This window comes from Miniopterus schreibersii (assembly GCF_964146895.1).
Source record: "Miniopterus schreibersii genome assembly, chromosome: 19".
NCBI lineage: Eukaryota > Metazoa > Chordata > Mammalia > Chiroptera > Miniopteridae > Miniopterus > Miniopterus schreibersii.
Window position 1 is genome coordinate 5,350,175 of NC_138119.1, and position 20,695 is coordinate 5,370,869.

Sequence of the window (20,695 nt, forward strand, 5' to 3'; positions counted from 1 at the left end):
CTGTCCTGGGAATGGAAGAAGTGACTGCGGGGGCTGTAGATTCTACTCTGTGGCCTGAGTGGGATTGCCTTGAGATGAATTGTTTTCTGGGGCTATACCTGAAACTTGTTGGGAATGGGATGCCTTTCTTCTTGGGGATATTTCTTTTACTAATTGAAAGTCTGAAAGATGTTTGGACCTACACAGTTCTTGTACCAAGAGGTTGGCATTTGTTGATAACTGTTTCTTTGGCTTCATCTGAAATGGGAATCAGACTGGTCAGTGGTAAGTATCAAGAAAAGGTCTTACCCCTGTGTAGGCTGACTGCCATACCCTTTTCCTTCCCTCTGAAAAAAGGGCCAGTGAGAGAAGAACCTGTAGAATCTGTAGAGAAAGAGTACATTGGCTGGAGGATGTGTGAAAGGGCTTACAGAGGATGTGGTGGGAATCCTGGGAGGTGGTATAGCACCCTGCTTAGTAATTGACTGTTCACATTTCTAGTTTCTTATAATCACTTTTTTGCTTAGTTGTTAAGTGTTAGCTAAGAAATATGCTGACCATAATTTTTAAACAGAAAAATCTGCACTCACTTGTGCTAGAGGAGACTGTGGAACAGATTGTATAAATTTGGGATGTCTCAGAAAGTCAGCCGGAAGAGGGATACTGGCCCTTTCAGATAATCCTGAGCAGTGAGAAAGACCTATGTCCCTCGACTCACTTCTAAGCCATGTTTTCTCAATGATTTGCTTTCCTAGTCATTGCCGTTTACCTTGAGTCCAGTGTTTGCCCTTAGGAGAAAACCTTTCTGAGGAACCTGAAGCTTTAGATAGGCATGTGAAATGATAGGTTTAATAAGATGTCTGGCCTCACCTCTGATTTTTGGAGGCCCAAGTTAAAGAAGCATCCAGATAAGGCTGTGAAGACTACATATTCCTAAAGAAGCAGTAAAATTCTGTGACAAAACCATTTGTGTTAACATTAATTACACTATGGGTCAGATACGTCTATAGATTGGAAGGACCATATTTCCTTCCACAGATCTTTCTTGGAATCGCACCAGGTACTTAGTTGGTGCCTGCCTACCAAATGTGTTGACTGAAAGAATATCCTCCATGAGTATTACCCTGATCACCACCCCTTGGCCAGTGTGTCATAGTGAATTCTGGTGGTTTCTAATTCCCCCTGATTTAGGAGTTATAGAAGGCAAAATTGGGTGGGACCTGGGAAGTAAGTATATCTAAGCTATTTAACCTCTGAGTAGATAGACCCTGTGTTTGTGGAAGTAAACCTCTCAGCTTCTAATGGTAAAAAATTACCAGTTAGCATCAACTGCATGAGTGGCATGCAGCCACTTTTCCCTGGAGGCTCGCAGCGGTTTGGGGTTGCCTGCCATCCCTTTTCCTTGGTGAGTTCTCTACAGCAATTCTTTCAGCTCATGCGTCACCAGACTTACCGCTAGGTGGTGGATGTCCCATAGCCCACAGTGCTGCTTCTGTAGTGCTTTCCTTCACCATTCTCTAACACATGGAAGAGAGTCAACTGTTGTACCCACTAAGCTCTTTGAAGATGTGCTCTAAATAGCACAGTAAATTGGCCTGATACTTAATTGGGTTTTGAAGGCACAGCAAGTAGACATCTGTATTTGGAGAGTGGGTCAATAAGACCTTCTAACCTGTCTCAGATGTGGTAGTAGTTCAAGAATGGAAGACTTGTGTGTGTGTTGTGGGCAAGGCTGTTTATGGGGTGTAAGTATCCAAACACTAAACAGTTCTTTAGCAGGACCTTTCGACTTTCAGATACTTTCTGGACTTCAATTACCTGTCTCCTTTCTCCTCTCCCACTGCCCCATCCTACATCATATCTAGTCCTAGCATTTCCCTATAGATCTGGATTTGAAGAAACACTAAAGGACACCAGTTAAGAGTAAATAATGATTGGAAGGAATCGTGGAAATGGGAAGTAATGTAAACAGAACAGCTTTGCAGTTATCTTTGGCTTCAATGCAGGGAGGCCAACCCAGTTAGAAACTGTTACCGAGATCTGGTTTCACTAGAGAGAAAACCCATCCCAGAATGGCTTTTGGCAACAGTGTTTTTGTTTACGCTGTAAAGGTGAACAACACTCCAGGAGGTACTTCAACAAGAGGAAGACAGAGCCCCTAGCTGTGCAGCCATATCTGTGATATGGGTCCTCTTCAGTGTGGAGGTTTAGGGGTGGGAGAGGAGCTGAGGTCATCATGCATCTTTATAAGCAGTGAAAATATCGGAGAGCTGCTAGAATAGACAGCCATCCATCCGGATCAGGGCCTGAGTTGACATTCTGCCCACTTCAAGTACGGGCCATATTTATCACGAGGTGGGGCTCTGCACTGATGCGTAAGCTGCTTGCAACACAGCCTAATATTTTTAGATGGGAAAGACTTGCTAAGCGTTAACCAATGATGAGCTGTATTACTGCAGGGTGGATTATGACTGTTCAGTTCTTAGGGTGCTGAAGAAACACTTCTTGCCACAGCTGCCCCTCTATTTTTTATTTAAAAAACTACAAATGTTACTGCAGTTCCCTCCCCCACCCCTGGTAGGGGGTGTCTGGGAATATACCAGGTACCATTTGAAAACGGATGAACGGGAGGAAGCCTTAAGTGACAGCCAGGAAAAGAGCAGCTTCAGAATAGGCTGCCGTGTGAGGAGTGAGGAGGCTGAGGGAGGAAGGGCCGCCTCTGGAGAGCGTTCAAAGACATCAGTGGTCACTTGACTGTGTATGTTTTCTGCCACCAAAATAATTGTATTGGGGTGAATTACCTTGGTCCTGGGTTAGTCTCAGTAGAACTAGCTTTGCTGACGACAGAAGTGTTATGAACATGCAGTGGGAAATCCTACCTAGAAGGGCACATGCTGAGCTCACTTCAATGAGCGGGGATTTTTGTGGGGTTTTTTTGGTTTTTTTTTTGCAAGGCAGTTATGCTTTTGACATTGAAGCTATTTAAAGTTTTAGCACCTAAAATGAAAAAGAAGCTCCAGAAATTCTGGTGCAGTATATGTTGCTTAGCTTAAGTCATTATTTATTTTTGAAATTTTATTGATTTGATCTTACAGAAAAAAACTCATTTGCAAGGTTCACTTATTCTGTAGATAATTATTGAACACTTTCTATGTGCCAGGCCCTGGGCTATGTGCCAGGATGCGTAGCTCTTTCCCTTCCATGCCTATGGGATCCGTCCTTAGACAATGAAACAGGCTGTGGACTCTCCCTTCTTATTTCACAGAGTAGCCTGAAGAAGAAACTTGCCCAGTTGGATGTTGAGCCAAAGTTGGATTTAAGCAGAAGTACACTCAGGTTTTTCTCAGGCCTGCTGCCGAAAAGTAGTACCTGTGGCTGTTACTGCGTGGTGATGCTTTCACTCTCGGCGTGCAAGCCCAAATCTGTGTTCCCCACTATGGCTTCATTGCCTGTGGAGTCCTGATTCGCTACCAGCTTGTTCACATTAGCTGCCCACGCCGAGGCTGCATGCTTGGGCCTGACTCTCATACTGCTGCTGACGCTGCCCTGGCTGGAGTGTACATGTAACAGAGGACGGGGACCTTTTGGAGCTGTAAATAGTGGGCAGTTGACTGTTATGGCTTCACGATGGCTCTTACCATATTGCTAGCATTCTGGAGAGGAGATTTTAACCTGCGAGAGCTCACGTTTCCAGAGCTGTTTGCCGATGACTTAGCTTAATGGATTATCCATGGGGAACGTTTTCAGGTTTAGTCAGACTGTGAGGAAAATCTCAGTTCAGATTCGCAACCCATTGTTTTTCAGGAGGCTGAAGTTTGAAGAAAGGGTTTATCAGTGTTTATGAATTCAGGAGGAAAGTTTAAACCATTTGTAGAAGAAAGTGTTTATATACACTTAAGAAATATCCATTAATTGACTATAAATAATGTTAATTATAAGCTATTTGCTGTTTATTAAAGCCAGTTTTCCAAGTATCTTTAAACACCGAGTTCTGGTTTATTTCATTTAAGGAAGTTTTTAATGCAGAGTTTACCAAGTCATTATTTTCCCTTTCCTTCAAATTAGTCCTAATTAGTTGGAATTTACTGGGGGTGTGTGTGTGTTTTAATTTCTCTTTCATTAGAATATTCTAGTATTTTACTGGCTATGGAAGGCTCTGGGATACTACATTGGCTTTGTGAAGTATAGGTGTGTGGTTGGCTCTGACCCCAATGCTCATCACTATCAAGGCATCTCTTCATAATTCCTTCCAAAAAGAAGACCATTGCCAACTTCAGGATAAGAATGTGCTACAAGAGAATATTCGGGGGAAAGAGACAAGCAGAAGCACTAGGAGATTATGCCTGGTTTTTTATTGAGTTGGGAGGAAGGGTCAAGAGTTTAATGTATCAAGGTTATAAGAGGAAAGAAAACTTTATGGAATATGGGGAGGAAAATTTGTGAAATTGGACAGAAGCCAAAAGATGTTGGGTCTTAGGCTCCCCCCAGAATTATTTATGCTGAAATAATTGGGCAGAGGCAATAATTGCAGTGCATTTGGGGAAGAGTCAGAGGTAGCCTCTGCCTGTCCTCATTTCTGGTGGGAGAGTCGCTGGCTTAGCAGTAGGAGCTGCATGATCGCAGCTTTTAGGGAAGACGACGTATGGCCTTAAAAGTGGAGCATTTCTTAGAATCCTTGTAAGCTGGCACCTTTTTGTCTTTGTCTTGTAGCAGATCCAGTTTGCTGATGACATGCAGGAGTTCACCAAATTCCCCACCAAGACAGGCCGCCGCTCTTTGTCCCGGTCCATCTCTCAGTCCTCCACGGACAGCTACAGCTCAGGTAGGCGTGCCCTCCTGGGCTCCGGCTCTCCTCCCCGTGGCGGCGAAGCAGGTTCCCTCCCAGGGCTCTTATCTGCAATCTGAACATGCCTCCCGTCAGGACTGTCCGTCTTTGTGCTGAAAGCTGATAGATAATTAGTGGTTGGGTCATGGGAATGTTCCCAGCCAGCCTGGTCACCGGGGACGCATTTGTCACCTTGAGGCCTTCTTCTGCTGACTATCTCCGTGTGTGGTCTGTGGCCAGGGCCCGGTTGGTAGTTCTGGGTGGGTTCCCACTCCCACATTATTCTGCTCATCTGCCCACATTTCCAGTGGAGAAAATCAATGGTATTTTGGCTGGTAGAACTGGCCTTGAGAAGAGGTGCACTTTGAAATCGTGATTTCTAATTTGTTTGTGTAAGATATAGCCTGCCTCTTTTTCTTTGTTATCTCCCAGACTGCTTGATTGTACCAGTAAAAATTGGGATTTGGTTCCTTTCATTTACTAGGTCGTCCTTTCCTTTGAAGTGTCCTCCCCTTACCTCTGGAGCGGGAAGGATTCAAACTGCTCTCCTGTGGCTCCAGCTCGGGTTCCTCATTGTTCTAATCTCCTGTCTTAGCCCCACAGAGGGGATCTTTTGTGTCTTTCTCACTTTAGAGTGGGCACTAGGTTAACTTGGAAAGGACAGAGAAGCTGACGGTTTGTGTGCTGGAGGGACACAGCACTGGACATGGCACAGGGGCCCTCATCCACCCCCACCCCCAGGTTCAAGTGAGGAAGCCCTGCTAAAAGATTGAGAGGCTTGCCCACGGTCAGAGGTTGTGATTAACGTCAACAAAGAGATTTGTACCAAAGCCATTTACTGTCTTTTGCCAGAATATTGTTTGCACTCTTACCAACATTAAGGACTGGGCTTGAGGTACAAGGAATGTAAAAAAACAAACACGTAAACGTATTTTTAAAAAACTTACTCTCCACCCTGTGCCACTGATAACCCAGTATAGACAGGATGGGCAGACAAGGGCAGATGGTGCTACACAGGTTAAGTACTGAAATAAATGAATATACAGATTCACCATGGGCCCATGTGTGTGCAAGAGGAGTCCCAAATATAATGGCTTCCATAAATGAAAAGGGGTCTTGGAGTGACAGATACAAAAGGTAGTGGGTGACAAGCAGCCTTCTCATAGCTGAGAAAGAAATAGTTGTGAAGGATTGAGTTATAAGAGGAACAAAGATGGAGTGAATAAAGAAGGCTTTAACAGTCTTCCAACATCCTGATGGCCATGGTTACAGGAACCTGCCAGAGCATTTTTAAAAGCTTAATGATAGTCAGGTTGTTTCGGTTGTTAGTAGCTAACAGACACTACTAAAGGTAGTATTTGTGTTATTTGTGTCTAAAATTCTTTTAGAGAGAAGTATTTGTGTTACTGGTAGGACATAGAAGTCAGTGGGAGAGACCAGTGCACTGGCAGAGACAGTGAGGAGGGAGGTACTTGATTCAGGTGGGAAAGAATGACCTGAGGTTAGGAGTGGTTGTTGTACACCCTCCTGCATGTCTGTCTGAAAGGATGTTCTCATTTTGATGTGAAGCTGCTTTGTAAAACCAGTGCTTTTGACCTTTTGGGCCATTTCTTTCCATTGCTATGTTCCTTGAGCACAGCCTAGTGTGAAAGTCCTTATAAGACTGTCTTACACTTTCGTCCATATTCGTGGTTCTCTGAGTATGAAGTATGGTCCTCTGAGCAGCAGCAGCAGCACCTGGGAACTTGTTAGAAATGCCAGTTCTTGGGTCCCACCTGAGACCTTCCGAAGGGCGTTTCTGGTGGTGGGGCCTGGCCAACTGTGTTTTAACAAACCTTCCACGTGATTCTGGTAGATGCTTTAGGTGCTTAAGTTTGAGACCAGTAATCTGCAAATAGCATTTCTTATGTGTCCTAAATTATTATTCCAGTTTGCCTTGTCTGGTTCCAATTCAGGTGGGGACCAAGTACCCGGTTATCTGGTATTCGTTAGACCTGGTACCAATTTGGGATCAGTAGCTCCTTATCACAGGCTTTAATGGCAGGGTGTCATCGGAGTGGGTGAAAGGGCCACAGCCCTGAAGGTCCACAGCAGTTTCATTCCTGCCACTTATTAGACCCTAGAGGAGCAGAACTGGGGGTGCCATCATGGTAGCTGCAATGAAGAGTCTTGGCTTCACTTAACTGAGAGTCCCTTGGGGTCGCACTCTGTGGGGTTGGGGCCATCAAGGTTTTTCTGTCTTTTCTCTTTCCCACGTCTAGCTGCGTCCTACACAGACAGCTCTGATGATGAGGTGTCCCCCCGAGATAAGCAGCAAACCAACTCCAAGGGCAGCAGCAATTTCTGCGTGAAGAACATCAAGCAGGCAGAGTTTGGACGGCGGGAAATTGAGATTGCAGAGCAAGGTAAAGGAAGGGAGCGGGTAGGGGCCAGAGCAACCACTGCTGGTCATCGGGATCCACAGACAACTCGAGGCTTGAAAGCTAACTTGAATGTCTCCGGGAAAAGGCAGGACCCTGGCCTTTGTACAGTCGGATCTCTGTCTGGAGCTTGAGCCTCAGGGTTCTTGGTCTTGTCCTCCCTGCTTCCTATTCTCAGCATGTGGTAATAGAGCTGTTTCTGTTCCCCCACTCCGCCCCACCCCCATGGCACCACATCCAGAGATCCAGATGCAGAGTCAGCAAGTCTGGGATCAGTGCGACAAGGTGGTTAGTTTTGCGGGATCCTGCCACAGCTGCCAATCTCCAAGGCCCAGATTTCCCAGAAGCAGCAGATGTGGGAGGGTTTTCAGCAGGATGTGGTGACCTAGGGTCTCATTTGGTCTTTGGTCCTGAGCACCCTCTGCTGGAGCAAGAGTAAAAGTGACTGACAGTTAGTTAAATCGGTTTCTCATCCCACACCCAGTAAGATCTCCTTATCTTGGTGTTGCTTTTCCATTGAAGGCATGTTCTGTACTGGGAGGGAGTGCAGAAACCAAGGAGACGGAGAGAATGGGGCTAGACAGCATAGAAAGCAGAAGCAAGTGGCTTCTGTGGACAGGAAAGCTTTCTTCCTGGTGCCAGGGCTATATGTAGGAGCCCATTAGCCCATGAGGACGTCCCTCTCCTCCCAAGTGAATGTTGACACTCACCCTCCATTTGGTCCGTTTTGAGAATTCACTTCATTCTCTGTTCAGTCCTCTGCCAATAAGGCTGAAACCATGGGGGAAGAGAAATTCCAAATGATTGGAGGACAACCCTCCCCCACTGTTGTTTTGCTGTTGAAGCTGCCAGTTATCAGATCAGAAATATGCTTAGAGTTTTTCTAACTTATCTCACCCGTATCTCAGCAGATCCAGACCCGCCCTCTGCTGCTGGGCAGGAATTGGAGATACTGCTAGTGCAGACCTAGCTCAACTCCTCTGTTCTTTCACAGACATGTCTGCTCTGATTTCACTCAGGAAACGTGCTCAGGGGGAGAAGCCCTTGGCTGGTGCTAAAATAGTGGGCTGTACGCACATCACAGCCCAGACTGCGGTGAGTTTGTTGGGAGAAAACAGAGGGACTTTGATGAGGGAAAAACAACTTTTCTTTAACTTTTTCTTCCCTATCTATCCAGCCTCCACATGCTATATGCTGTTAGGCGGGTCCTCCCTGTTACACAACAATGGGGCTTTCTACTTTGTATGGGTGTGACCTACTTTTAACAAACCTGATTTAGGAAGATCTAGGTTTGCAAAAATAGGATTGTTATAAAAATGTTATTAAGACTTTCAGGAACATACCCTTTGGGTAAAGTTAGATACAGTGTGCTGCCTGGCTGGATTCCACCCGCTTGTAACTTCTGGTGTAGCGCCTGTTGCTGTGGAGTTGAGTTGCTGGGTATGGTTCTCACGTGCACTGCTCACCCCGTCTTCCTGTGCATCCGTGTAGGTGTTGATTGAGACTCTCTGTGCCCTGGGGGCTCAGTGCCGCTGGTCTGCCTGCAACATCTACTCTACTCAGAACGAAGTGGCTGCAGCACTGGCTGAGGCTGGTAAGTTCAGCTTTGTTGCTGTTAGTCCCAACTTTGCCTCCAAATATAAGCTGATGTGCACAGTTGTCTTTACAGCATCATGTCTGTCTAGGGGCTGTAAAATTGGAAAGACACTAAAAATACCAATAGAAAGAAAATGGATAGAGAATTAAGGCTCCTGTCCACAATGGAGTATTATATAGTCATTAACAGTGATCTTTGAAAAGAATCTAAGTACATGGAGGAATGCCCAGGTCTCATTTTAAGTGAACACGGAAGAATGTTAAAATCTATGAGCTATATATAGTATGAGCTCAGTGGGTCTCCTTTCACCAGAAGTCTCATCCCTTCTGAGGGAACATGAGAATGCCTTCTATATTCAGCACATTAGATAAGTTGGTGTTCAATGGTACTATGAAAATATATGGGTCACTTGTAAATTCAGTTAAACATAAAATGATTTTCATTGTTAAAATGTTCAGGAGAAAACCACCATGAAGTTTCTTTAAGGATCTTGCATCTCCCTCGGGTCCTCAGAGAGGAACTTTGTAACACTTTTGTTTTGCTTATTTATTCTTTTCTGGTATTTATGGCAAAAAATTTAGGAGGTTCCAAAACAAAACACATAATCCTGCTACACAGAGATAGTAATATTTGACAGATTTTTTCATTTCCTGTTCACTTTTTACAGAGATGAACTAAATCTCAGTATGTATACAATTTTATAACCTAAGTTTAACACTATCAGAAGTAGTTTTCCATGTCACTGAAAACTTTGACAGCGTCATTTGTCGTGCTCAGTCATGTGGACACGTGATTTTACTTCATAGGTGCTGTTTTGACTTTCGTTGTTTCCTAAGTTGTTTCCTTCCCAGCATAGTTTCTGTAGCCCTTTCCAGAAAGTGCTATTGGTATAGGACACTCCCCAAAAGAGGAACCTGCTGATCTGCGTTATCTCTGCAGGAGTCGCAGTGTTTGCGTGGAAGGGCGAGTCGGAAGATGACTTCTGGTGGTGTATTGACCGCTGTGTGAACATGGACGGGTGGCAGGCCAACATGGTAATCATACCTATTCATCCTACACTTGACAAGACAGTCGTTTCCTTTTTCCCTCAAAACATGGCTCCCTGAATATGTTTTGGATGTTTGGTCTGACGCACTTTCTTTATTGCCAGAGCGTTTAGCTTGATACCTGTGCAGATGGGTCTGAGTGCTGAATGGACAGGTGGGGGCAGGGTGAGAGTAACTGAACACGTGTGGCTGCAGCACAGCAGAGTGAGGCAGCAGGAGTGACGTGGTGCCTCCGGAGCAGGGTGCTCATTCTTCCTCCCGCCCCCTCCTTTTGCACTCAAAGGGCCTGTGTATTTCAAGACTCGACCGAAGATGAGTGTGTGATTAGCCTAACACTCTCCACTAGAGTCTAGAACAAACAAACCCTTCTAACCACTTTCCACCACAAGTGAGACTGTTCACACTGTCCCAACCTGCTCTCAGGAGCTCTGAGGAGAGCTCTTCCGAAACATACAGGGCTCTCTTACTAGCACAGAAAGTGGGTTCAAAGTTCCCCCCAGCTCTAGCAGCCTGAATGCCCATAGAAGTCTTCTGGCTGTTCTGTAGATCCTGGATGATGGGGGAGACTTAACCCACTGGGTTTATAAGAAGTATCCAAACGTGTTTAAGAAGATCCGAGGCATTGTGGAAGAGAGCGTGACTGGTGTGCACAGGTAACAGACTCTGGAGTAGCCCCCCTGCGTCCTTGCCTCAGCAAGTTCCTCTGGGCTCTCTCAGGCAGTAGGCGTTTCAGACCCGTAGGCACTCTGTGTTTGTAATAGGTAAAACGTTTTGAGTTTTTACTTTGAAAAATCGAGGAGACCCTAAAAGGAAGTTCTTTCAGGTCCTAGTTTACACATTTTTCCCTCCCACTTACTCCACTGTGATTCTCAGCCAGTGTTGGGAGGTAGGGAGTATGTCTTGAGAAACTCTATTTATATTGTATTATATTTTATATTTGAAATAGGAAAAGTTCTGTTGTAAAACTGTATGTCAGATATGCTACAAAAAGTAAAACTGGGCAGAATATTCTTGGCTTGTCAGAGTACCTAAAAGATATCTGCAAAAGCGTCAGGTGGGGGCTCGTGGCACGTTGCTCTCACACACAAAGGGAACTGTATCAGAGTCATTGATCGCCTTTGTTTATCAGAAGCAGGCATGGGGTTTTTAAAGATTGAGAAAATGCTGGTCTAAGGAAATACATCCCCTTTTACGGAAGAGAAGTAAAGTTCTTCAATTGAAAGAATTTTTTTCCTTCCAAAAAAAGGGAGGATAGGGAAAATGAAGTGAGGAGGGATGACAAGGAAATCCTCTTGCTTACTAATATCCTTGGGCATGAAGGAGGCTGGGGGAGGGCAGCATGGAGCTTGGTGAGAATTAGGCAGGTTGTGCCACATACTGTGTTTTGCCAGCTAACTTTGTTTCTCTTTTTGTGGCTCTTCTCCCTTTAGGCTGTATCAGCTCTCCAAAGCTGGGAAGCTCTGTGTTCCCGCCATGAACGTCAACGATTCTGTTACCAAACAGAAGTTTGATAACTTGTACTGCTGCCGAGAATCCATTTTGGATGGGTAGGTAGAAGAGTACAGATGCTTGGCTTAGGGTTGGGTTGCGGTGTTACTCTGTAGCAGTCCAGTTTTGTCCCCTGGTTTTTCTTTGGCTTCAAGGGTTCCATTTTATACCAAGCCCAGCCAACTTCTGGTTGGAGTTCTTGTGTGACTTGCCCCACACTTAAAATTTTGTGCGGAGGGACCGTGCTTGAGCTAATAGTGTTTGAGTTGAGCCCTGTCTGTTTCCACAGCCTGAAGAGGACCACAGACGTGATGTTTGGTGGGAAACAAGTGGTGGTGTGTGGCTATGGTGAGGTAACTAGCTAGGCCACAGCGCCTGTCTTTTCATGGACTTACCAGCAATTCCCAGTGAAGACTTGTGCTGTCAGGGTGGAGTCACTGATGCAGGTTTAAAAGATTCTTTTAGATGATGTATCTCCAAGTAATAGCAAATGTCCTTTATTCAGATTTATGAATAAAGACGTGAATGAATTGAATTTTCAGATTTCAGCACTTTGTCCTGTGGAATGAATGTTGGCATCTTTTCCCCCCATTTATAAGCACAGTCTTTTCTGAGACATAATTCAAGTGAATATGTCACATTTTAGCCCCACAAGTGAGTGGCAGTGGAGTGAAGGGTAGAATCCAAGTGGCATATAGTTGACTATCTCTAAACTAGGGAAGGTGAAGGAGACTCCATCATCATCAGCGATGGCCCACAGAAGTTCCTGAGCTGCTAGGCTGTCCCTGAGTTCGATATGCCTCAAATGAGAGTGACCAGGTCTTTCTGGACCAAGAAACTAGAGGTTATAGTTGCTCTTCTTGACCTTGTTACCCTAATGGTACCACTTTTATTCCCTTGATCTCTTTACTGTCCCAAGCCCCAGCCCTTGCTGTGATATATGGAATGTCTAAGGTCACAGCATAATCTGGATCTGTCTCTGATCTACCTGGGTTGGAGCCTTCCCCCCAAGGGCTTGCTAGATGTTTGGTGATTTCAGGGAGTTTAATCGTGCCCCCCTCCCCCAAAGAGCCTCCCTGCCTGGTGCCCAGGCCTTGTTGGGCCTGACAACCTGACTTCTATGCTCTGTAGGTGGGAAAGGGCTGCTGTGCTGCTCTCAAGGCCCTCGGAGCCATTGTCTACATCACGGAAATCGACCCCATCTGTGCTCTGCAGGCCTGGTAAGAACAGAGTATTCGATTCACTCCAGGTACTTGATATTTTTGAGAGGTCATGAGTGAGCACATGAACCACTCTGTGCAGAGCTCTCAGAGGAGGAGGCTGGGGTTTCTCTTCCCTCCATGGTAATCTCAGGGCTCTCCTAGAGTCCTTGGTCCTTCCTTTCCTGGAGGGAATCTTGGGGAGTCTGAAGAGGCCAGGGTGCGTAGTTTAGCATAGCTTGTCACTTACTGTCCCTGAGGGATGGCACTGGATCTGACTTTAGAAAGAAATTTACTAGTCTCATTCAGTGACCAGCTTCTGTCCACCTGCCCCCTTGCTTTGCTCACTGTGTCCTTCCTTTCCTTCCAGCATGGATGGGTTCAGGGTGGTGAAGCTGAATGAAGTCATCCGGCAAGTCGATGTGGTGATCACCTGCACAGGTGAGTGTCAGTGCTTTGTCCTGCAGGGAGGAGTGCTCACGTCAGCTAAGTCTTCAAAGTGGTCAGACTGACTTTCATTAAAGTGAGACCTGTACTCAGTGTAAGTCTCTGAACTAGAGGAAGCTGTCAGAACCTTAGCATGTTCTCCAGACAGAGAGCCTCTTTCCCTGATGCCTTTTTAAACTGCTCAGTCTTAACACCAGATAACATAGCCTAGAGATCTGTGATGCAGTGCACATTCTTTTCTGACAGTGCATGCGTGCCCTTTGGTACCAGCAAACCTCTTCTCCACGTTCTAACTGAAAGCGCCCCAGTGCCTTTGGTCCTGGCATCTCTCTTCAGCTGCCATTCTTTTCTTCTAGGAAATAAGAATGTAGTGACACGGGAGCATCTGGACCGCATGAAAAACAGCTGTATTGTGTGCAACATGGGCCACTCCAACACAGAAATCGATGTGGTGAGGCTCCTCCCACATTTCCTGCTAGGCTTTTGCCCTCTTTCTCGCACCCGAGCCAGTCAGTCACCTGTGTGTCTGCCTTTCAGACCAGCCTCCGCACTCCGGAGCTGACGTGGGAGCGAGTCCGTTCTCAGGTGGACCATGTCATTTGGCCAGATGGCAAGCGCGTCGTCCTCCTGGCAGAGGTACACACAGCAGGGCTTCGCTGGAGCCGCACAGGCATGGAGTTAGATCCTGGGGGAGAGGGGAGGCCAGGAAAAAATACTGGACCTCTGTTTCCCTGACCTGTCTTTGGATAGCAGTGAATTTCTCAAATGGTCTGGTCCCCAAAATAGAATGGCTCACAAAAATACCCACTTTTTACTAAGTAACTTACTGTTTCCTGACTGCAACTGAGTCTTCAGCTTGTCAGGCTCAGGGGACTTGCAGAGAATAGGATGAAGCCTGGTCAGAACTGGAACTCTTCCTCTGCCAGCTGAGTCTGAGGGAAGTGAAGGCTGCCCCTGCATTTGATGGACTGGTGTGACTGGAATGTGAGGAGAGGGACAGCACACCTCACCCTAGGGCTCCCTCTTCCCTTTCTAGGGTCGTCTGCTCAATCTGAGCTGCTCCACAGTCCCCACCTTTGTTCTGTCTATCACGGCCACCACACAGGTATGTGACATCGTGCCTGCTTGTCCTGCGCTGAGATGAGTGGAACTGGGCCCGGATCAGCAGCCCAGGGACAGTGGACCCTGCTGTGTCGCTGTCTAAGAGGTGTTTTGGGGTTTTCTGACCCTCTTTTCCCAACTTAGGCTTTGGCCCTGATAGAGCTCTATAATGCACCGGAGGGACGCTATAAACAGGATGTATACCTGCTTCCCAAGAAAATGGGTGAGTGAGACATAGGAGAAACCACTGGTGATCCTGGACTGCTGCATCATGTGGTCAAATGAGTATCTTGAAAAGCATGGGGGTTAGAGTCAGAGTTCTAATCTTTGTTCCAGTACTGAGGGTTTTGGGCCTCAGGACAAGTTCTGATTTCCATGAGCCTCAGTTCTTTTATCAGTAAAGGGAGACTAATGCTACATACATTGCAGAATTGTAGTAAGAATTACAGCTAATGAGTAAAAGTGCTCAGCACGAAGGGTCTGGGTAGATGCTCTTATCCTAAATAAATGTTAATGACACAAGGCCCTTTTGAGTGTCCCCGTGTCCACTTTGCTTCATAAGTTGACTATAGTCCAATTAGGGAAGTTGCTGCAGGAACAAGAGTAGTTCATGGCATGCTGGCCCCTGAGGAGAATCCAAGAGCTTTGCCAGAGAAGGATGGGGAGGTACGTGTTCACCCCGTGATGTCACCCTGGCAGGTGGCTTTCTAGAAGCACTCCAGCTATACTGAGGGAACACCCTGCTTAGAAAGGCAATATCGAGGGCTGTAAGCAAATTTCCAAGTTGTAGATTCTTCCAAAAGTATTCTATCCCCTGTGCGTTCTCAAAAAGCTTCAGATGAAAATAGGGGGCACTCTTACCACACGAGGCATGTTTGAAATGGGGTCTGCTCCCCTGTCACCTGTTCTTCCTAGATGAGTATGTTGCCAGCTTGCACCTGCCATCATTTGATGCCCACCTGACAGAGCTGACAGATGACCAAGCAAAATATCTGGGACTCAACAAAAATGGGCCATTCAAACCCAATTATTACAGGTACCTCAGGGAAAGCAAGTGAAAAGCTCTTCTCCCTGATATTAAACCACACCAACTAGAAAGCTTTCTTAAATAAAACTCACATTATACCTGATTTGAAAGAGTTCAGGAACTCTGCCTCAGACTCACAGGACAGAGAAGTTGTATATCTCTTAGCAGATAGAAAGAAGTAAAGGTTTTCTGTAAATTTGGAGCTTAGGCCTCACCCCTAGAGATTCTATGCAGTTGGTCTGGGGTGGGGTCCAGGCTTATTTTTAAAAGCTCCCCAGGTAATTCTAATGTACAGTCATAGTTGAAAGCCACTGACTCCTCTTATCAGGGAGCAGGAGATGAAACCAGAGATGTCAGAAACCCCGTGGAAGCATAGGGACACGTGATCCCTGGGGAGTGGGTACGGAGGCCCCAGCCTGGGCCGGGGAGGGACCCTGGGCAGTGCGCCTGGTTCTGACTTCTCTGGGACTCCCACGTGGGAGACACGGTGCTAAGCAGCCCATCTCTTTCTTTACAGATACTAATGGACCACATTACCAAGGACCAGCCCACGTGAACCACACAACTCTAAAAGAAATCTTTTAAAAATAACTTTTATTTTCTTCTTACTCCTTTCCTCTTGGTTTTTCTTTCTATAATTTCATTCTTGTTTTTCCATCTCATTCTCCGAGTTCTGCAGACTACATGGGAACTTGCTTCATGGCTCTTTAGATGAAACCGAGGTTCTAGGGTTCTCACCCTAGTCACTAAAGGAGGAGTTTATTCTCCCAGCCCAGAAAGTGATTCTTTCTTGACCATTTCTGGGGACTCTAGTCTTAATTGGGTACCTTATTAACAGGAAATGTAAGGTACCTTCTAGGTGGAACAATCTGCAATGTCTAAATTGCCTTAAAAGAGCCCATTTCTTAGCTGCTGAAATCAGTGCTCTTGGACTTCTTCAGAGGAGCAGGGATGGTACCTACTAGCCAGGTAGGTTAGTCGTAGGTGGTGCATGTTAATTCCCCCTAGATGTTCCAAGCCCTGTTTCCTGTGTGAAGGTGGTGTGTCTGGTTCAGAGATGTGCACTAGTGAGTGTTGCTTGTTAAATCCAGTAGCTCACGTGGATCAGTACAGCCCTTCCGCCACTCTCACCAGCCTTCTCATTTTTCAGATTTTTAACCAGATTGCACTCTGTTAAGTTTAATTTTGTCCCCTAGCATTTATTTGTGTTGTACCAAAAAAACCCATAAGACACATGTTTAGTGTTAAGGTCGAGAAACTGCTTGGGTGGCTAGTTGGTATCAGTTTCTCTTTTAAAGTTTTGGAGTCAAGAGGACAGAGTTGAGTCTAGAGCAATGCGGGTCTCAGACTCTGATAAATCCCTGTTTCTAGCCCACAGTTTATAACTTCAGTGAACTGGGGCCACAACAGCCAATTCCATCATCTCTGCCCCATACAGCTTGTGCTGAAGGCGAATTTCTTGAGCCCTTACTCAGTATAAAGCACCGAGCTCTGTCTTTAGATTTATCCCTCAAGAGCCAGTCTCTGGCCAGCTATGCTTCTGCAACCTAAAATATTTAAAGGGAGGTAGATGGGGGAGGAGGAAGGATACCTCTTCATTGGGCCATGAGGAGGGAAAGCTAGCTCCGGATAACTTGCTGGACTTTAGGCTCCGTATGACGTTAGTTTTGCAGAAGTGGTACCACTCTTGATTGACACGTCACAAAAACTTTCTGAACTAAGATCTTAAAGGGCAGCTTGTGTGGTGAGAAAGTGATCAGTATGTCCTGGCTCACGCTCTGAAAGAATTCCCCAGAGAGGCTCTCGCAGTATCAGTGATGTATCCCTGTGGCGTGCACCTGCTCACCAGCATTTCTGCATGGTCACGTGAGCTTTATGCTCACGAGCTTTAAGTATATATTACCCAGGATCCTATATGCTCAACTTGTTCTAGCTTGTGATCCTTCAAAACTGGGTCTGGCATTAGTGTACTGCTAGGTACTAGGAATTTCCATGTCTCTCTTGCCATTGATCAGAGAGACAGACATTAAAACAGGAATATAAGAAAGGAAAGCATTCACCCTGCCACTTCCTACCAGGGGACAATGGTCTTGCCAAACTTTTCTCCTCTTCCTCTCCTGTTTCTCCCCACCCAGCCCCTTCCCACTTCTTGCCAGTGTGACCATGCTTGCTTCTCTGTAGATGCTAATGGTTCAAGCCCTTTTTCCCAGGGCATGTAACCAGCCAATCAGAACACCACATCCTTTAGGGGAAGTAACCTGGCCAACAGGGGTGTCAGCTCTGCTAGAGGGAAGGGGCCCGGGTGCTGCTGCCCTCTGGCCTGCCCCTGTTCCCATATATATTACTGTGTCCATAGGAATAATAGGTAAGGGCTCCGTCTCTGTCAAGCCATGTAACAAGGACACGGTGGGAATATGTCTGGCATCAGAGGGAGCATGTGGAGAGCAACTTGGGAGGAACAAGTTTATTTTGTATTGAATGATTTTTAATGAATGCAATATTAATCCTTGCAGATGAGCAATAATCATTAAAGTCAGTTAAAATGATAAGACCTTATTCGAAGTCTGTGTCATTCTTGGTCGAACAGCAAAACTTCATTAGAACCTGGGACAAGTCACGAGTCGGTCAGCAGTCTCATAGAGGTTTGTCGAGGACCTAATACGTGGAGGAACAGGCTGGAACGAGAGTTCCTCGGCAGTAGCTTAAGTGTTGTGTGCCTGCTCTGTGCTGGGGCACTTCCACTCTCATTTCCTTCCAGAAGCAGGCCTGCTGCTTGGGTGTCAGGACTCCTCACCTGCATGGTCCCCCTCTAGGATCCTGTACCTAACTTTTCCATAAAGAATCTCCAGAGTTATGTAAGTTGAAGTTCCTGTCCCACCTTGAACATTGTCGCCTTGTCTTCCAATGTGACAGTGTATATATCTGTTAATATTGTTTGAAAGTAATACCTTTCCTATTTTGTCAATTCGTCCCAAACAATGTCGCTGATTTCTATGCAGGCTGGCAAAATGAGTGTTTTGCATTCTGTACGACTTTATCCATGCACATATATACAAATTTCAGAAGTTTTAAACCCAGCCTTGCTCATTCGTGATGTAATGTGTGTGGCTACTCTCATGCTGCACTGGCAGAGCTGAGTAGCTGCAACCAAATGGCCCAGAGTCCAGCATATTTTCTCTCTAGCCCTTTACAGAAAAGGTTGCTGACCCAGGCGTGAAGGTTGTGTTAGGGATAAAGGGGAAAACATGTTGGGAGGCATTTGGAAAGAAAAGGGAGTCTCTGTGAGACAAAAACTGAGAGAATGAAAGCATTACAAAGTAAGGGACACCAAACAGAATTCTAGTCTAGGTAACAAATGCTATATCCATAGTGTCCTGGCCAGGATTCACTCTGGGGTTAGGAAATCTCAGCAAACTGATAAAGCAACTTAAAAATTACTCAGGAAGGGATTTATGATTCCAATTTAGAATGTGTAATTGAGTAATAAATTTAGGCTTTGTAATCAATTTTAAGTTGCAATCAATTATATACATATATATACACACATGTACTATTGGACACTATACACTATTGGAACTTTTAATAATAGTATTGTTTTTATTTTTGTGTGCATTTTGTTCAGAAAGTGCTTAGAAAAGGAAATCAAATATATTAAATGTATAAATACATTTGGAAATGTTTGAAGGAGTTTAAGTTTATAAATTGGATATTCAAAGTTCCCTAAAAAGTAACATTTGCTATATTTATAAATACATTAAGATCTATAAACTGAACTTTTTTTTTCGTCCTCACCAGAGGATGTTTTTATTGACTTTTTTAGAGAGGAAAGGAGAGAGAGAGAAACATCAATGTGATCGGTTGCCTCCCATATGCACCCGACCTAACCTGCCACCTTTTGGTGTATAGGAGGATGCTCCAACCAAGCCACTCGGCTATAAACTGGACTTTTAGATGCGTAAGTAATGTTTTTAATTTAGTGCTTTAATAAGTTGCATGTTATTTTTTAACCAAAATTTCTTCTCTACCCACACCGTAGCCCTTGAAGACATTTTAAAATGTCCTCTAAAAAGAATTGTTCTGGATTGTGGGCCAGAGGGTGGGTAAGTACTTGCCTGCGATCCTCTGGCCGTGCCCCTCATCCTGCCGCCCGGTAGCCGTGGTTCTCCACTTCAACCACCAGATGGCGCACTTTCCCACATTGTCTGGCGGTCACACTGGGTCTCTGGCCAACAAAGGATAATAATCCCTTTCGGCACCCGATGTGTTTTGAAATTTAGAATATTTAAAATTTTTAGGAAATACACAAATATACAGTATTTAGGTAATACCTATTAGGAGGATGTGGAGTGGCATTCCACATCAAATGTGTTAATATTTCTTTAATTGAATTTATTAATATTCACAGAATAAGGGATAAATAACTAATAACCTCCCATCAGTTCAGATCAGGTTTTGCTGCCAAATTAATTTTTTCAAAACTTGAAAAAGTGTGTTGATTTTTAGAATTTTTTTCAATTTTGGAGTTGTGGATAAAGGCTTGTAGCTCTAGAATAATTTGCATAACACTTATGTAGGGTTATGTTACCGGCTCCATTCTACAAGCTTTACACAGTTAGCATACTTGATCCTCACAATGGTCCCATGAGGTGTAGGTACTACTGTTACCCCATTTTATAGATGGGAAAATTGAGACAGTGGGGTGAAGTAACTTGCCCAAGGGTACACAACTCCTAAGTTGGTGGAACGAGAATCAACCTGGTCAGTCTGGCTCCAAGATCCATGCTTAACACTGGACAATATTGCTTCTAGGAAACAGCCCCAAGCCGGGGTTCTAGTATTGGAGTCACGTGTGGGGTTGGTTAAAAATACAGATTCCTAGATCCTGTCCTAGACATATTTAAACAAACTCCCAGAGCCATGAAGAAGTTAAAATATCACTCCAGAGTCACAGTGTGGTTGATAGGTAGAGCTAGGATTTGACCCCAAGTCTTCCCGGCTCCCTATAGCCCTTCTCCTGTCACCTTGAGACTCCCCCAGGGTACTTCCAAACAGTTTCCCCACAGATGCCATTTCTCAGCAAAGATTCTCTTTTTTTTCTTCTTTTTTTATATGTTTGAGTTCAGAGAGAGAAGGGGAGAGAGAGAGAGAGAAACATCAATGATGAGAGTCATTGATCAGAGGTCCACTGCACACCCCTTGCTGGGGATCAAGCCCCCAACCCTGGCATGTGCCCTGACTGGAATCGAACTGCAATCTCCTGGATCCTAGGTAACAGAGCTTGTGGTAGGTCAGTCTTAGAACTTGACCAAACTACAGTCACAAAAACTAGATGTCAGTTGTGTGTGGATTATGTGGAATTTACTGACTAAGAGGCCTCTCAGCATTGGTCCTTTTCCTGCAAATTCCTTACTTTTTCCTATGAACTTGATCCATTTCAGCTTGCATGAAATGCTCATTTACATTAAAGCACCTACTAGGAGGGACCCCGGCAGAAATCATGCAAAAGTTGCACCACAGAGACTGTCCGAGAATTGAGCTGGGGGTGCGGAGCAGCCAAGCAAGATGT

The 20,695-nt window shown here is 45.2% G+C and overlaps 1 protein-coding gene across 1 annotated transcript in view; it reads left to right on the plus strand.

Annotated features, from left to right (window-relative positions):
• The window catches only part of AHCYL1 (adenosylhomocysteinase like 1), a 33,269-nt gene extending 15,584 nt beyond the window's left edge, over nt 1-17,685 (plus strand). Inside the window, exons 2-17 of the mRNA XM_081122114.1 lie at nt 4,690-4,801; nt 7,066-7,209; nt 8,219-8,319; nt 8,716-8,818; nt 9,761-9,855; nt 10,414-10,520; nt 11,298-11,414; nt 11,645-11,708; nt 12,487-12,575; nt 12,925-12,995; nt 13,358-13,452; nt 13,539-13,637; nt 14,038-14,106; nt 14,247-14,325; nt 15,018-15,138; nt 15,647-17,685. Of these exons, the coding sequence (XP_080978240.1) occupies nt 4,690-4,801; nt 7,066-7,209; nt 8,219-8,319; nt 8,716-8,818; nt 9,761-9,855; nt 10,414-10,520; nt 11,298-11,414; nt 11,645-11,708; nt 12,487-12,575; nt 12,925-12,995; nt 13,358-13,452; nt 13,539-13,637; nt 14,038-14,106; nt 14,247-14,325; nt 15,018-15,138; nt 15,647-15,653 (1,473 nt within the window). The 3' untranslated portion in view covers nt 15,654-17,685. The remainder of the gene's footprint in view (nt 1-4,689; nt 4,802-7,065; nt 7,210-8,218; nt 8,320-8,715; nt 8,819-9,760; nt 9,856-10,413; nt 10,521-11,297; nt 11,415-11,644; nt 11,709-12,486; nt 12,576-12,924; nt 12,996-13,357; nt 13,453-13,538; nt 13,638-14,037; nt 14,107-14,246; nt 14,326-15,017; nt 15,139-15,646) is intronic.
• Nucleotides 17,686-20,695: the final 3,010 nt, after the last annotated feature.